General features: G+C 39.3%; 1 protein-coding gene across 1 annotated transcript in view; it reads left to right on the top strand.

Moving 5' to 3' along the window:
• Positions 1 to 14,841, top strand: part of CALCR (calcitonin receptor) — a 157,062-nt gene that overhangs the window by 85,194 nt on the left and 57,027 nt on the right. Inside the window, exons 2-3 of the mRNA XM_042043861.1 lie at positions 2,969 to 3,056; positions 12,467 to 12,620. Coding sequence (XP_041899795.1) covers positions 3,009 to 3,056; positions 12,467 to 12,620 — 202 coding nt within the window. The 5' untranslated portion in view covers positions 2,969 to 3,008. The remainder of the gene's footprint in view (positions 1 to 2,968; positions 3,057 to 12,466; positions 12,621 to 14,841) is intronic.

A 14,841-nucleotide genomic window follows, 5' to 3' on the forward strand; every position in this document is an offset into this window, starting at 1 on the left:
ACCAGGGAGCAGACTCTTTTCTGGTTCCACCCTCTGTTCCTGATAGCACAGCTCCAGTGCTCTGGGCTGTCCAGCTTTCCTTCAGCTGCAAGCACACTGACCCTGGGCTGTAGTGTCTGTGTAAAAAAGCAATTGTTCCAGCACAAAATACCCGAAACAGCAGGCACTTGAACATACTGCTTTGCACATCCCAGCTTGCCTGGCATGTCACACCTGAACCTGGATCTCTGGAGATGGGAGCAGAGCCACGGAGGTGTTGGTTTGTTCCTCTGTCTGGAGGCTGACAGGGTCCATCTCCTGGGGTTCCCCCTGTGTGAATCTTTCTGCCTCACTGTTGTTTGTGCCCTGCTCACTGACCAACACTTTGTATTTGCATGTACCTTTTAATGTCAATGAGATCATCATCCTTGATCCAGTACTGATGCCAGCCTAAGTGTGCTGTAACATTATGGGCAAGTCTTGTGGTTAAAGTAAAAAAAACCTGTTCTTAGTCAGCGGCTTCACAGTTTGATTGTTAAAATATTGTAGTTCAACAATTCTTGACATTTTTGCCACTGGAAAAGGCTTCTCTGAAAAAGAAAGACAAAAAAGGTGCTGGATTCTATCTGGCATGTCAGCTGTTCCTGTGGTTACAGCTGGCTAAAAGAAAAATGACTAGAAATAAATAGACTAGCTAAGATTCAGCATGGGAAGTAGTTCTTACTAATTTACTCATATGTAGTATCATATGGTGCAGTCAATTTAGTTCACACAGGCGAAAATAATGTGTTAAATATTTTACAGATGGCTTTTTTTTAATTAACAGAGACAAGCTCAAGAAACATTTTAAATATCTCTTTCAGTACATAATAACAAATGTTCACAAAATCTCATGAGTATTAGATTTACCTGCATCTATAGCTGTAACCCAACGTGGTGCTGCAGGCACTCTAGGCACAAAGTGCAGGAAAAGCAGACATAAAGCAGGTAAATTCAGCTGATATTGATTTTGCTTATGCTTTCTAGGTCACAATATTTTGTTAATCTCTGTGCCATTTGTAGAAACTGTTGTGTACTTTAAAGCTGTTGACAGTTTGTAAGGCAAAGTGCTCCATTTGCCTACTTGATGCTAAATCCAGATGCAGCAGAAGTGAGGAGGCTTACAGGAATGGAGGCACCCACCAGACTGGCTTTACACCATGCTGTAGAACACCTTGCAGTGCAGTGCGTAACTGGATGAACACCGTGTTGTGCTTGTACGTCTGCTTACTGTACAGCTGTCCAAGAGCCACTGTTTATATGCTCTTCCTTAGTCTTTATTGTCAGTTTGAACTAATACAGACTGCAGGGAAGAGCCTGGAAAACATGCAGAAAACAAAATTCTGGGCGTTTTTCTCTGATCTAGCTATCCATTTATTGCTCCAATTGTGTTGTCTACCACTCATAATCTAATGCAAGTTTGTGGCTCACAGTGTAATTACATATTATTTCTGTATCATATGCATGTTGCATTACCGCTGTCACAGCAGAATGGTTCTGGCAAGATTCAGACAATTATAAGACTACTTCTTAGTAGAGTCAAATCCTCTGAACCCTCTTTGCAATCACTTCATGTTTTGTGTAATCTCAGTGACACAATTGCAACGATCCCACTGGATCATATGTGTAACATTGAAGTGCAAGTGCGACACCTTTATTACATTTTGACATTATATATTTCTGCTTTAGATGAGGACTGTATTTCATTTCCCCTCTGAAAATGGGTGACCTTCCAGACCATTTAAAGACGAGAAAAGCTGTTACAGTGTTGTTGCTGAGACAAATGTTACACAAGTGATTGTGTTGTTCGCTACATGTCAACTAGACTAAGCGCTCAAGTTCCTGTGCTTTATCCCATTCAATTTATGGGTTTCAAATGTGTAGGGTGCTCAAAGGATTGTTTGCCCGGGTAGAAAACACCTAACTTCTAGTTTTTAAGCTGTCTGAAAAATGGAGGTGTGTGAGTGCTCACTGTGTTACTGCAACTGAAGGTGATCTCAGCCACATGTTGCTCAGCACATATACCACAAGTGGTCTGTGACACATCAGAAGGCACAACGTGTTTTGACAAAAGCTGCATTTCTCACTTTAATGCAGAATTTACATTTTAATAAAACTTAAAGTGATGTGTTAATGCAAAGAGCTTTGCGTGCTTGAACTCCCACAACTGTTTTGTGCCCCTGGATATTTTTCCCAGATAGGACAGATGAGCGTTGATGCAAAACACTCTGAGGAAAAAAACAGGAAACCAAAAAGTTGTTGATCCAGTTCCTTTCAAACTTGTGGAGTCGTGTCCATGCTCTGCCTCTCCAGTACTTGTGCTGAAGCAGTCATGCTCGATGGCCTGAGGCTTACACTGCTGTGTGTCTATCCACAGCCCAGCCACCCAGCTGCATTATGGAGAGTGTAATCCCACGGTGTTGTTCCCAGTTTCTCTTTTCCTGCCACACATGCTTGTTCACCTAGCTAGAGATTACTCAAACTCTGGCTTTCTCTAGCCCCATAAATATGAGTTTTGAGCTGCTATTACACTTGTCTCCAAACTGGATCTTTCTGGGTTTTGTAGGTCAGGTTTAAAATATCTGGATTATTCATAGGTCTGCAGCTCTGCATTAGGTTAGAAGCAGGTGAAAAAGGACAACAAAGGTAGCCTCAGCTGGCAAAGACCCAGGACTTAACCCAGATCTGCTGCTGGTGACACAGTGACATGGAGCTGTACCCCACGTCATTCAATCATCTGTGAACCAGAGATTCACAAAGGACACTAAATTTAAAGCATACCAACCTCCAGTTAAATCAACCTTGAGCACGTGTAAGGCTGGGGGTGCTCAAATAACCATGCACACAGAGTCCACTCTAAGTCTAAAAAGATGCTCATACACAAAGACAAGGAATTTATCATGACAGATAAAGTCCAATACTGCTTTTGTTTTTGTTGTTTAATTCCCAGAAGGGTCATCTACAACGTGTCTCTCCAGGAAGACTCCACAATGAAAAAAACAACCCAGAGTTGCTTCTTACTCATCATCCTTCTAACTGTAAGTACAAGAAAACTGAACTGCTCATGACACCTGCCTTATTTAAACTTGTGACTATGTTAAGAGAAACGAGTACCAAGTGATACTTGTTATACTGCACAGGTGAAGAAAAGAGTTTCCTTAGTAATAAATTTCAAAAGGAGATTAATAAAATTACCTAATAAATGTTTGAACTTGAAAGTGTTATTTCTTGGTGAGACAGAACTGCAAGTCTGAAGAAGTTTATGCATCCATCTTTTCGTTTCTGTGTTTTACAGGCTACAACATATTAGTGACATGGGAATATGTGTGGTTGAAAACTGCCCTTAATGTTGTTCTGTGAGACAAACTGACTTAAGCAGTGATTGATTTTCACTGTTTATAGTTGATCTGCTATTAGGAAAGCAACCGAAATAAAAAATAGTCGTATAAAGTCCATTTATTTAGTTCAAACGCTGTTTTCAACTGTTTCATATCAAAATTACATTTATTTTAATGTATGCAACATGGCTGAGTAATTGTGGTTCTAAATACGCAGTAAATTCATTTCTGCCTGGCTAAATACCTCTCACATAAATTGAACCCTTTTGCTGATGTCTACTTGCAAAACCTCAAATTATTAGTGATTATCATAAAATCATAGACATTACAAGTAGTCAGAATTGAGAATACTGCCCAAAACCTCAGTTACAGAATGATCAACATATGTCTGAATATTGCTATCGGGAACAAGCACCTGGACTATGCTGGTGTGGTATGAGTAACTTGCATGATGGCTGCCAACTTATTCCCCATCTAACTCTATCTCTGTGTTCCTGAAGAAAGCTTTCTTCTTCTTGTGTTTTGTTGGTTAGGTCCTCCTGCCCCTCTGCTTCTCATCTTCTCTTTTAATATCTGGACATGAAATATCTCTGTGCATCTCCTCATCAACTCCCATGTTGTAGCAAATACATTGGCGACCATAAGCGACTGCTCTCCCTGGTTTACTCATTGGGTTGTGTGTCTCCTCTCAGCCTAGCATAATTTGTCCATAGTGCTGTTTGCCACTTAAATTTATAGACATAAAAAGATGGAAAGGAAAGTAGAGAATAGTAAGAGAATGATGGATAGAAGGAGGTGAAAACAATTAAATGAGATCATGGAGAACCCGGGAGAACAGCAAAGAACACATTACTTCGGAAAAATATTGAATTATTTCCACGATTCCACAATCCACGATTAGGATCCTCCATCAAAGAAGAGCTGAAGAGCAGGAGAAAGAATTGAAGAGAGTTAATACATTTCTGCTAACTTGGTCCCAAAAGAATTTTTCCAGAATTAGAATTGAGGAATCATCTCCGTGCTCGAGAGAAGTGTTCTACCCTGAGGTATATTGGAGTATTCTGGCATTTGTGATTATTTGTGGTGGCTGTTCTACCTATCCTGCAAGGGTGCGTGTGACAATGCACTGGCTATGAAATCACCCATGGTCAGAGATGTCTGTAACAAAGAGGCTGAGACAGACCAGCTTCCTTCTGGTTTGAATCCCATCTGATCTGCATAGCTTGATAGGGGTCTTGACAAAGAACAGCAATTCTTCTTATGAAAAGCCAATGCCAAATGAAGAAACAGATCCAGCTTATTTTGCTCCCAGTCAAGTGACAGGACTGTAAATATTCTGATAACTAAAATTGTCAACAGCACTTCTGAACACTTGAGGTGCTTTGACCTACAGCGTGGGTTTGTAGGTCAACCTTGAAGGACTGATCCTTGCCCTGTTGTCCCGAGATCTTTTAAATCTCTCACCCATGAGAGCATGTGTGCAATGTTAGTTCTGTGCTCATCCCTGCAGTACTCCAGGGCTAGGATTTCTTTAAAAAACTCTTCAGTGAGATCTGCATCTGCATTCATTTCAAATATCTTTGCACCAAAGGGCGCTTCAGCTTCTGACTTCAATGGATAATTTAAGCACAAATTTCCTTACATTTTCACTCTTCCAATCTCTATGTGCCTTCTTTCCCTACTGCAGTGGGCATACTGTTCTCTACTTTGACATCTCTTAGTTTAATTTACCTTTCGGTAGGGAAGAAGCCAGTCACAGAACTAGACCACAAACAAGCTTTGTTTCCTTCACGAAATTTATCCAGAGTACTGTTGTTAGATCAAATATGAAAAATATTTTGTCTAAGCCATTTTTCCAAAAATTTCCCTATCTGTAGATGGTAGAAACTATTCATTTTTTGCATTTTATTTATGATTTGTAATGAGTAAAGAGTGCTCTTCTTTCAAAAAGACTGTTCCCACTCTGTTGGTTCTTCAAATCACTCCTTTGTTCCAAGAACTGTGAGACATCAGCCACTGTCTGAGGCTGAGGAAAATATAGTAATTAAAGTGATTTGTGACACAGGCATGAGTGATCTCCCATTCCTCTCCTCTACCCACCCCACAAGGCATCCTCTAGATCTCCATTCTTTGATGACTTTGATGGTTTTCTGTCATACTCTCATTTGTGACCTGCACTCTCAGTTGGTTACTGCAAGCTGCTGCAAAGCAGCGCAACTTTTTGTGGTCCTTGTTTTCTCCTTTGGACTCCAGGCTCTCTGTTTGTGCCATTTGTCCCACTGAAGATGCTGGTGGTTCCCCTGTGGTGGTCCCCCTACTGAGCTGGGGAGACTTTTACCTGAAATCTCATCTCTTAGGGTAGCTGTAAGCCCCTAACACAATCTCAGCATAGCCCTCTATGCAATGTTGGTGCTTTGCAGAAGACTTCCTCAGATTCATCTCGTATCTCTCCTTCAATGTCTTGTCACAGGCCCTGCTTACTTGGTGTGCACAGACATTCCCTCTCCACCACCTCTTTTAGACTTGTCACCAAGGGGGTTTGGTACCTTCTGATAGAAACCATCTCCTTTATGTGTGTAATTTTTTGCATAGAATAAATAGCACTTCCATGCATAGATCCATAGTAACTCGTCTTTGCCAAACAAAACCTGAAGTGTCAGTTGTTCCAAAACCTAATTTAGAAATAAAAGCAACTCCTTATTTTCTTCCTCTTGGATGGATTCCCTTGATTTTGGATGCACAAGAATGCATCACCAGATAGCCCTCTACAGTACAAAGGGAATTTCATTAGAAAATATAACTGTTCATTATGTCTTAGTTCACTTTATACCTGATGCTCTCTAGTTTTTGGCAATTATTGAGAGCCACAGAATCTGGCTGAGGTTTGTTTCCTCAAGTACGTGAGCCCCTGTATGCTGAAGAAATTAGTTCCTCTCCTTAGTGCACATTTCTCTTCACAAGAAGGATGAAGCATCAGCGCAATGTGCCCAGCAGCATCAAACTGCTGAGAATGAGGAATAAGAAAAAGGTTTGGGTCTCTTTCCTGTGTGACCAGTCAATTTTTCAGGACACTGAGAGAAGAGATACGTATTGTCTGCTTTATTTTGTCAAGTAAGAAATGTGCCTACAAATGGCCCTGGAAATGAGGATTGAAGAAGCAGTTTTTCCCATATGCTCCAATTTTGTGTCCTGAGCCAACCACAACGTGCATAGTAAGGACTAAATAAGTGCTGCAGCTGAAAGCCATACTATTTTCAATTAGGCCCACTAGATCAATGCTGAATTTTAGAATAAATTTATTTTGAGCAAAAAACCAATTGCGCATGTTCACTAAGTCCAAATCCGTCAAATTGTTACCAAGCCTCTGTCATAAAGCTATGCAGAGTCTGGTACTTCTTTCCAACTCCTGAAAGACTCGTGAATAATTCCTGCTCACAAAGCATCGAAAATTAATTATATGGAAACCTAAATGTAACTTTTGGTAACTGCACAAACTGGCGTATTTTGGAATACAGCTGTGGTACAGTCGGTTCAAGCCTCCAGAACCCATTAGCAAAGCGCTTGCCACTGTGGTGGGGCAGCTGCCCATGGTGCCCCTGTTTGAGCCTCACAGCTGGGGGGCAATGTGCACTGGTGGGGTGGTGTGGCCACCAACTCCTGGGCTCCTGCTGGGCTCCTGCTCCTGCCCAGCTCAGTGGCTCTCACTGTGAATCTCTGAAACACATACCTGTGCAGGTGTTGTGAGAACAAGCCTTTTCCTGCTTAGACAGCATCTCTTCCAGCATCTGGTCCAGAGAAGACCTCCCATGGCAGAAGAGCTGCTGAAGACCTGTCACAGACTCCTTTGTCTTGCTTCTTCTGAGCCTTCTTGCTGTCTGGCACCTCAGGGAGCCCAGGGTCCTCCCTAGCCTTGGATGGTGAGATCCCCCAGGGTCTCATCACCTGAGACCATGTCTTTGGAAGCTGTTGTTCTGCATGCACATTTCCCTGTGTAACTATTTATGGGTTGCTTCACACTGTAAATACATGTACTCACAATTGCTGAAGCTGTTCTCAAGCAAGGGAAGCTCTGGAAAGCAAACTGCTGATATTTTAAGGTGGTAAGAACTAGTGTGAGAATTTGAGACTCAAGCAGCTCATGGTTTCCCAAGAAATAGGAATGCTGTATTCTGTTCTATTCACCCAGTTTCAGGGATGATCAGGATATTTTGACTACATCTCTGCTTTTTCTAAAAAACAAGGCTGTTGCTACACAGCTGATTGCAGTAAAGAGGCCTCTCACAAGATGATAATCAGGGCTGAAAAGAAATATCCATGAAGTATTCTGGATTAGCCCACACTTTTCACCAGGGTAACATGCAAGTAAAGCTTCTTCATGTAAGCAAATCTTGTAGGAATGGAAAAGGACTGTAAGATTTGTGACCTGCTTTTCATTACAACAAACTTGTCTTCATCTACTGTACCTGACAATCTCAGGCTTGTTTAAATGGCTGCCAAAATCTGCATGGTAGTCATATGGGATCTCACTGAGATAATTACCATCCTGCTCCAACAGCAATAGAATATGGGACAATTCTAACATTTAGTGATTAAGTAAAACATGTCATGTTGTAGTATTTCCCCAAAGAAATTGCCTGCTGCCTGCTAGCACACTTGTGATGGATACAAATGATTATGTTTACTGAATACCATATGCTAATGGCCTTCCTAAGGTATCACAGTTGTTTTCTTATCTGTTCCAACACTAGCAGTTGTGAAAAGTAGTTCAAACATAATCAAAGTATGAGAGGGGCTCTGCAACTCATCTAAATTATGCTGAGCTCTTTCTCTAAAATGGGACGTCCTGAAGAACAGGAGTTTAGTGATCCACAAAGTGATGACTGCACACAGCAGTTTTAAAAGAATTATACCAAGTGAATGTTTGAGCTGTTGAAATCAATAACAAAAAGTTAGAGCATCCAGAATTTCTACTAGTCTGAGCTCACCAATAAGTGTTGCTAAATTACTATATTTAGCGGAAGGAGGGAAAAAGAAAATGACAGCTATAATCAAAGACTGCTACAAATGCCTTCTTTTCCCAAATGTCATGTATAGGTACTGTTAGTGTTCTGCAAGCTCCTTGATGGCAGAAGAAAAATATTTAGGGATGCTTGTTCATCATGTCCAATATTTTGTGGGAAAAAAGTGAAATAATTTTATGCTTACTCTATCTGGATTCTCTCTTGCAGAAATGGGCGCAGTCTTTCACAGGTTAACAGTGGTTTCTCTTACAGAAACCAGGGCACTGTTTATTCATTCCTGTATAGTTTAATAATAAAGCCAAATTGCTTTTCTCAGAATCCTTTATTCATTCTAGGTATACAGTGAACGTCAGCATTCCCAGCAGCCTGGTATTTCTCTTTGTAATGATAATTCACTTTCTTATATCAGTCATTTGTCACGTGGTGGCTTGGTGGTCGTATGTATGACGTCATTTACTTGGACTTTTAGGAGTGACATCATATGTACGGCTGCTAAACTGCTGCATGGGACATCACTTAAACTGTTTTCTTCTGAAGAATTCAGTGCATTTTCAGGCAATGATCACATCAATTATTGTGAATTTTTAATTTCTCCCTAATAAAGAATGTTTATAAATGAATGAGGCATTCCGTTGTATAAACATCATTTATATTTACATCTGAAGTATCTTATGAATGGATGGGAAGGCTTTTTGATGTGTAGTAATGGACTCTGAACATTAAAAATTTCTTCCATATTTTGTAGGTTCAATATATGTAGGTAGTTGTGTTACCAGGTGAAGATTAATTGACCTTGGTTTTTTTGTGGTACAAATGTGTGTTTTAAGTCTTAATTCCTAAAATACATTGATATAACAATTAAAATGTAGTAGCAGATATGAGTCCTAATCATTAACTCCATGAGAGCATATACAAACACTGATACATAGAGATTCATGGAACATTCCCAGCCTCTCCTATTAACATGACACACTAATCTTTCCCTCCCATGTAGCCATACCCAAGCTCCTGCTATTTCTGGTAAGCGAATAATATCCAGACATATCTTCCTGCCCCATTTGCCTTTGTCTGACCCCTACAGTAAGGAGTGAGGAAGACTAAAACAAATAATTACATCTGACATCACAAACTGCATCAAGATTCTTGTCTGACTGAACTGCAGGTGTATAAAGGCTAGATCACCACCCCACTGGGCTGACTTTGGGATGTCAGGCTTTAAATTCTGGTTGATGGACATGGGATTCTCTTGCACATGGTAAAAACCCCAGTGTTTCAAACATGGATATGACTTCTCCACCTCCAGCAAGCCAAAGAATTAATATTTCATTAATCTGCTGAAGTGGTAATCTAATTTTAAGGCAGAAGAAAATTGTGTTCAAGCTCCCAAGGCCAGCTTTTCAAATCTAGGCAAACAGAAATTAGTAATAGCAATCAAAGGAAAGAGTACATTTAAAAGGCATATCACAGATGAACAATACCAGTGACATACCTATGTATAACCCCTTAATTTGATTTCACACACAAACTATTCAATAACATAAAAAGTGCCTGGAAAGAGTTTTGGGCAATTAACTTTGAAAATCTGAGTCTCTGTGTTCAGTAGAAAGAAAAAGAAAAAAGAAAGGGAAAAAAAATTAAAAAATAAAAGAATAAAAGAAAAAGATAATTTAAAAGACAACTGTAAATCTAATATTATTACTCCAATTTTTATCCAAACTTGCTTTTTTCATTTTACTGGAAGCCATTAAGTGATTTCCACTGATGAGCTTTAGTGACACAAATAGCATCCATATTTTTAATCTGTCTGAGTGAATTCCTGGCCTAAATGTGGGCACCAGAAACTTTGCTGGCAATTTCAGCTGTGCCATGAGTGCTTTGTACAGGGGCAGTAGAATAGGCCTCCTGGTCACATGGTTGAGCACTCTGACATAATTTTGTACACAATTCAGGACATTTAGTGTATCCACCACCACGCACACACTGCAAGTAATGAAACTATCTATAAGAGTAGGATGACTTTAGTGTCTGAATTGTATTTCACACCTCAAAACCATCATCCCACACATGGATGTGTTCCCAAACTGGCCCAGAATTGCAGAAGAAAGGTGTTGCCACAGAAGTCCTCCTAGCTTCCTGTGATGAAACTGTTATTTCTCTCTTGAATACAAACAGCTTGGAACTGAGGTATTATTCAGGATAAGAATGGGAAAAATTAGCATGGAGTATCTATTAATTACTTCAGAGAAGCACCAGAGCCTGTGACATGGATATGGACATGAAGGGCTAAGGCAAAGCTGAGGGTATCTGAAGAACCTCATCTGCACTTTCCTGGGCTGGATTTAGGATTTTGTTTGCCTGGTTTTTAAATGATTCTTGGGGCCTCCAGCTGCTCCCCTTAGTCTTTTTAAAAGTTAGGGATCTGTGATGTTTGTCTTTGCTTCTGTATTTCCTGTATTTCCTAGTTTTCTAGATAGTTAATTTTTCACATGGATGGCCAGAAGAAATGCTCCAAATGGCTTCATTGTCCAAGTATATCTTTGGCGGGGGGGAGGGGAGGGCTGGATGTATACATACACCTAAAATTTATATAAAATTATCTCTTCCAGAAAATATTTTCCTTCTTATTCCTCCTATTTTATTTCAAGCACCTACTTAAGTACAGCAAGATTGACTGCCTCCATGTCCTCCAGCTAGCAGGTGTATGCAGTTGAAAATGTCTGTGTCAAAAGAGATTAAATTAGATTAGATTAGAAAAATATAATTTATTAGATATAAGAGTATAAAAATATTAAACTGACATGGCTAGGCATAGAAGTATCAGGATAAAAGTAATGGCTTTCTTTTTCAATGAGGTCATACATACTGTGGTTTTGCTGTGTATTTTACCAAGGTGTTTTAGCGTGCAAATGGGGAAAAAAGTAACATTGATGCAATACAATAGCCTGGAATGTGCAGTAAAAAAGGGGGAGCAAAACGTAAGAAGTAAGCCGATATTTGAACTTTCAAACCTGTCATGCTTTCAGTTCAAATAACTATAAATGCATGCTTAAAGATCTCTGTATTAGCATTTGCTGTTAAAAAGGTCAAGTTTGCGTCTTTATGAGAGTCCTGGATTTTGAAGCGGCCTGCAAATGAGTCTGAATGTGCTTGTGATGGCTTTGGTACCATTTAGTATAAGGGAAAACAGAGGGTCATGCTAAGAAAGTGCTACAAAAATGTTGCTTTTGTGTGCAGAAGCAGAGGAACTAATAATTTACTATCACCTTCAAGCAGAGTCCTGATACAGGACTGAGGCAAAACAGAACAAACTAAAGCCCCACAAATCTCTGGTCACACACCTCCACTGTACAAGGGAGGGAGGGAAGGAGGGAGGGAGGGAGGGAGGGATGATGGATGGATGGATGGATGGATGGATGGATGGATGGATGGATGGCAAAAGAACATAGCTGACCTCTCTAGCTGAGATCTTTGCCTTCCAGAGGCAATGATCCTTTCCTTTAACCTGCAGGCAGCTCAGAATGGGATAATTCTGAAGATGCCACTAGATCAAAGAGGACCTTGCTCTTTAGACTATCAAATCTAGAGAGTCTGCTTCGGTACTTAACTAGAATCTAAGGTCAGGTATCGAGGTTTAAACTCTACCCTGTGTTTCTATGACCTTAACAGTTACTGAAGCTCAAGACGTGACATAAAACAAGAAATAATCAGTTCAAAGCAAAGGCTGTGTCACTGAGGTATTTTGTCTGCACAGTCTAGAGAGAAATCAGCACTAGTAAGCAGAAATACATAGGTTTAACTTTGGGAAGATAGACAATTTTCTTGCAGACACTAAATGAAATGAAAAGATTTTGAAGACCTTATCAAGTATTTAATAATCCTCTCTTTGCCAAGAAAAATGGCTTGGTTAAAATCTTCTGTTTTAATGAGGTAAACTAATAAAATTCAGCACTTACTTTGTAAATAGTACAAGTTTGAAGAATTCATTCTTTGAAGAATGAATAATAGAAATTTCTGGTCCTCACTTTTTTTTTTTTTATTTAATCCTCTTTGTTTATTCAGTTGTACTAACAACTTTTCCTTTCCGTACAGAGAATTGTTCCAAGTCTTTCTTCTACTGTAAATTATACTGATCCTACATTAGAGCCTGTAGTAACTGAAAATTCAGTCATACGACAGAAGATAATAGATTCGCAGTTCAAATGTTATGAGAGGATGAACAGAGCTCCTCCATACAAGAAAAAAGGTAAAAAGGGTTTTTAAAATATCTGTATTTTACCATGTGTGGTTATATAACTATAAAGAAATTCTTCTCTATACTAACCCATAGTCTTCCTCAGGGTGCAGTTTCCTTTCCACAAACAGTAATTAAATTCACACTTACTTAGCATCCTCCTAAGTGCAGAGAAAGAGAAAAGGCTGGGAGGAGCCAAGGAAATGAACAGCTCTTCCTTCCTCTGTCACCTACATTTCTGGCACAGTGCTTTCCTGCTTGAATTGCTCGTGTTCTTGCTTCAGGAATAGCATTTTCCTAAACCTCTCAGCAACGTCACACCTGATTGTGAATCTTAAATACAAATGTTGTTCTGTTTGCTCCACTCACTGTTTCAATTTTTTTGTCATTTCTGTATTGACTGCTGGCTGTCATGCTCTGTACCAGCACAAGTTCCATGTATTCTATATCCAGCAGCAACAGTAGGAAAAAGAAGTTTGTAAAACACTGAGCACTCATCTTTACTGAATATGAGGCATATGTGAAAATTAATAAAAAGGGAAGACAAGTAATAGCAGTGCTGCAATTGCATAATATAAAACAGCATTTCTTTTGGGACTGAGTGTTCTGGCCATTTTTTCTCACAGAAGATATGAAAGAAGATATGAGGAGCTAGAGAAAAAAAATGTCACAGTGTGACACATAGTGTGAGACTTCTGCAAGTAAACAACAGATACTGAGGACACAGTTTAAAGGGAAAATATAATTTTAAAAATTAACGAAAACACCCGACCTAATAGAGGTGTTGATAATGTGGGAATGTTTGTAATACAAGAATGAAGACATTTCTACAGCTCTTTATCTTAAAAGTTTTACTGGGCTCTGTAAAACTCAAAGGTGGGTTAGATGTTGTCTTGATGCAGAAATATTTGGGAATGAATAAAGAGATTCCCACTGCTTAAAATAGGTTTTAATTCAGGACAGTGTTGGGGAATACCCACAAGCAGTTAAACACAGCTATGGGATAGAAAGAATGATGTTTCAGGCATGAAAAAGCCTTTTAGTTGCTGGACTTGTGGGGGAAATAACTTACATTTCTTGTTAGATTACTCTTTTAGTCTCCAGCTCTGTAAACACCTAGTTTTTGCATCCATTGCTAGTAACCACTGGACTCACCTTTCTTTTGCACTTTGCTGGTGTGATAAATTGCAAAGGGCGGGTTTTCCAGCATCAGCTGGGAATTCATATGTATCAAGACATGAATTCCTAGTAGTGTTCTCAAGGGCGGCATTATCGCAGGAGGAAAGCAGGGCAGTCTCTGCATTCCTTCAGCTGGCAGCTAGGTTTAAGTGATGCCATTGGGGGCTGTTGTTTTCATAGCAACATACACTTAATTCCTTTAACTCAGAATGGAGACAATGGGTGAGTAAGGAATGATGCCAGCACCACTGAAGGAGTATTCTGAACTGAAGACATAGTAAAAAGAGGATCTCAAGCACATGGAAACACATCATCACCCCTCCAGAACAGCACAGTGTGTGTGTATATATATGTGTGTGTATATGTATGCATAGATAGATATAGATAAATGTGTGCATATATATATACATCGTGTTAGTTACCTTGAAAGCCCACAATGTAGAGATTGACCTATGCGATTATTTTTCTGTATCAGGCCAGGCAAAGAATTTAAAGTTTTAGAACTACAAATTCCCTCCAATTCCATTTGGCACTACTTTTCAAATACAAGCTCAAGTTATAATCATTCTCTACTCTTCTTTTTCTTTGATATTACAAAAATATTCCTAAAAGTCTTTCAGATACATTTCAAAGATATAGAAGAACATGACAATACCTGAAGGAAAGATAACAAACTGCTGATACGATGATTGGTTAATTAAGTAAACAAGTAACATTAGCACATTTAACTTGATAACTGAAAAATATATGTGCATAAAATCTTAGCTAACGAAGAAAAAGTGTACATAAAAAATTCCTTTTTGAACAACATCTACTCTGGAAAAAATTAATTTTGAAATTTTTATGCTTTCCTTTATTAATCAACAACTGCTTTACTTACAAACAGTTATTGGTGCAAATTGGAGCAATTCAGATGTCTTTTTACAACTTTCTTGCTTCAGTAAGAAAGTTTAGCTGTGGATAGTTTCAAAAGCTCTAGAAGCAATTAGTTAGCCATATGTTAACAACTTTCGGTGGTTATTAGGTACCTTCTATACGATTCTTTCAAAAACAG

The sequence above is a fragment of the Corvus kubaryi genome, unplaced genomic scaffold (assembly GCF_017639235.1).
Source record: "Corvus kubaryi isolate FWS band 111438036 unplaced genomic scaffold, C.kubaryi_AGA036_p1.0 37398, whole genome shotgun sequence".
NCBI lineage: Eukaryota > Metazoa > Chordata > Aves > Passeriformes > Corvidae > Corvus > Corvus kubaryi.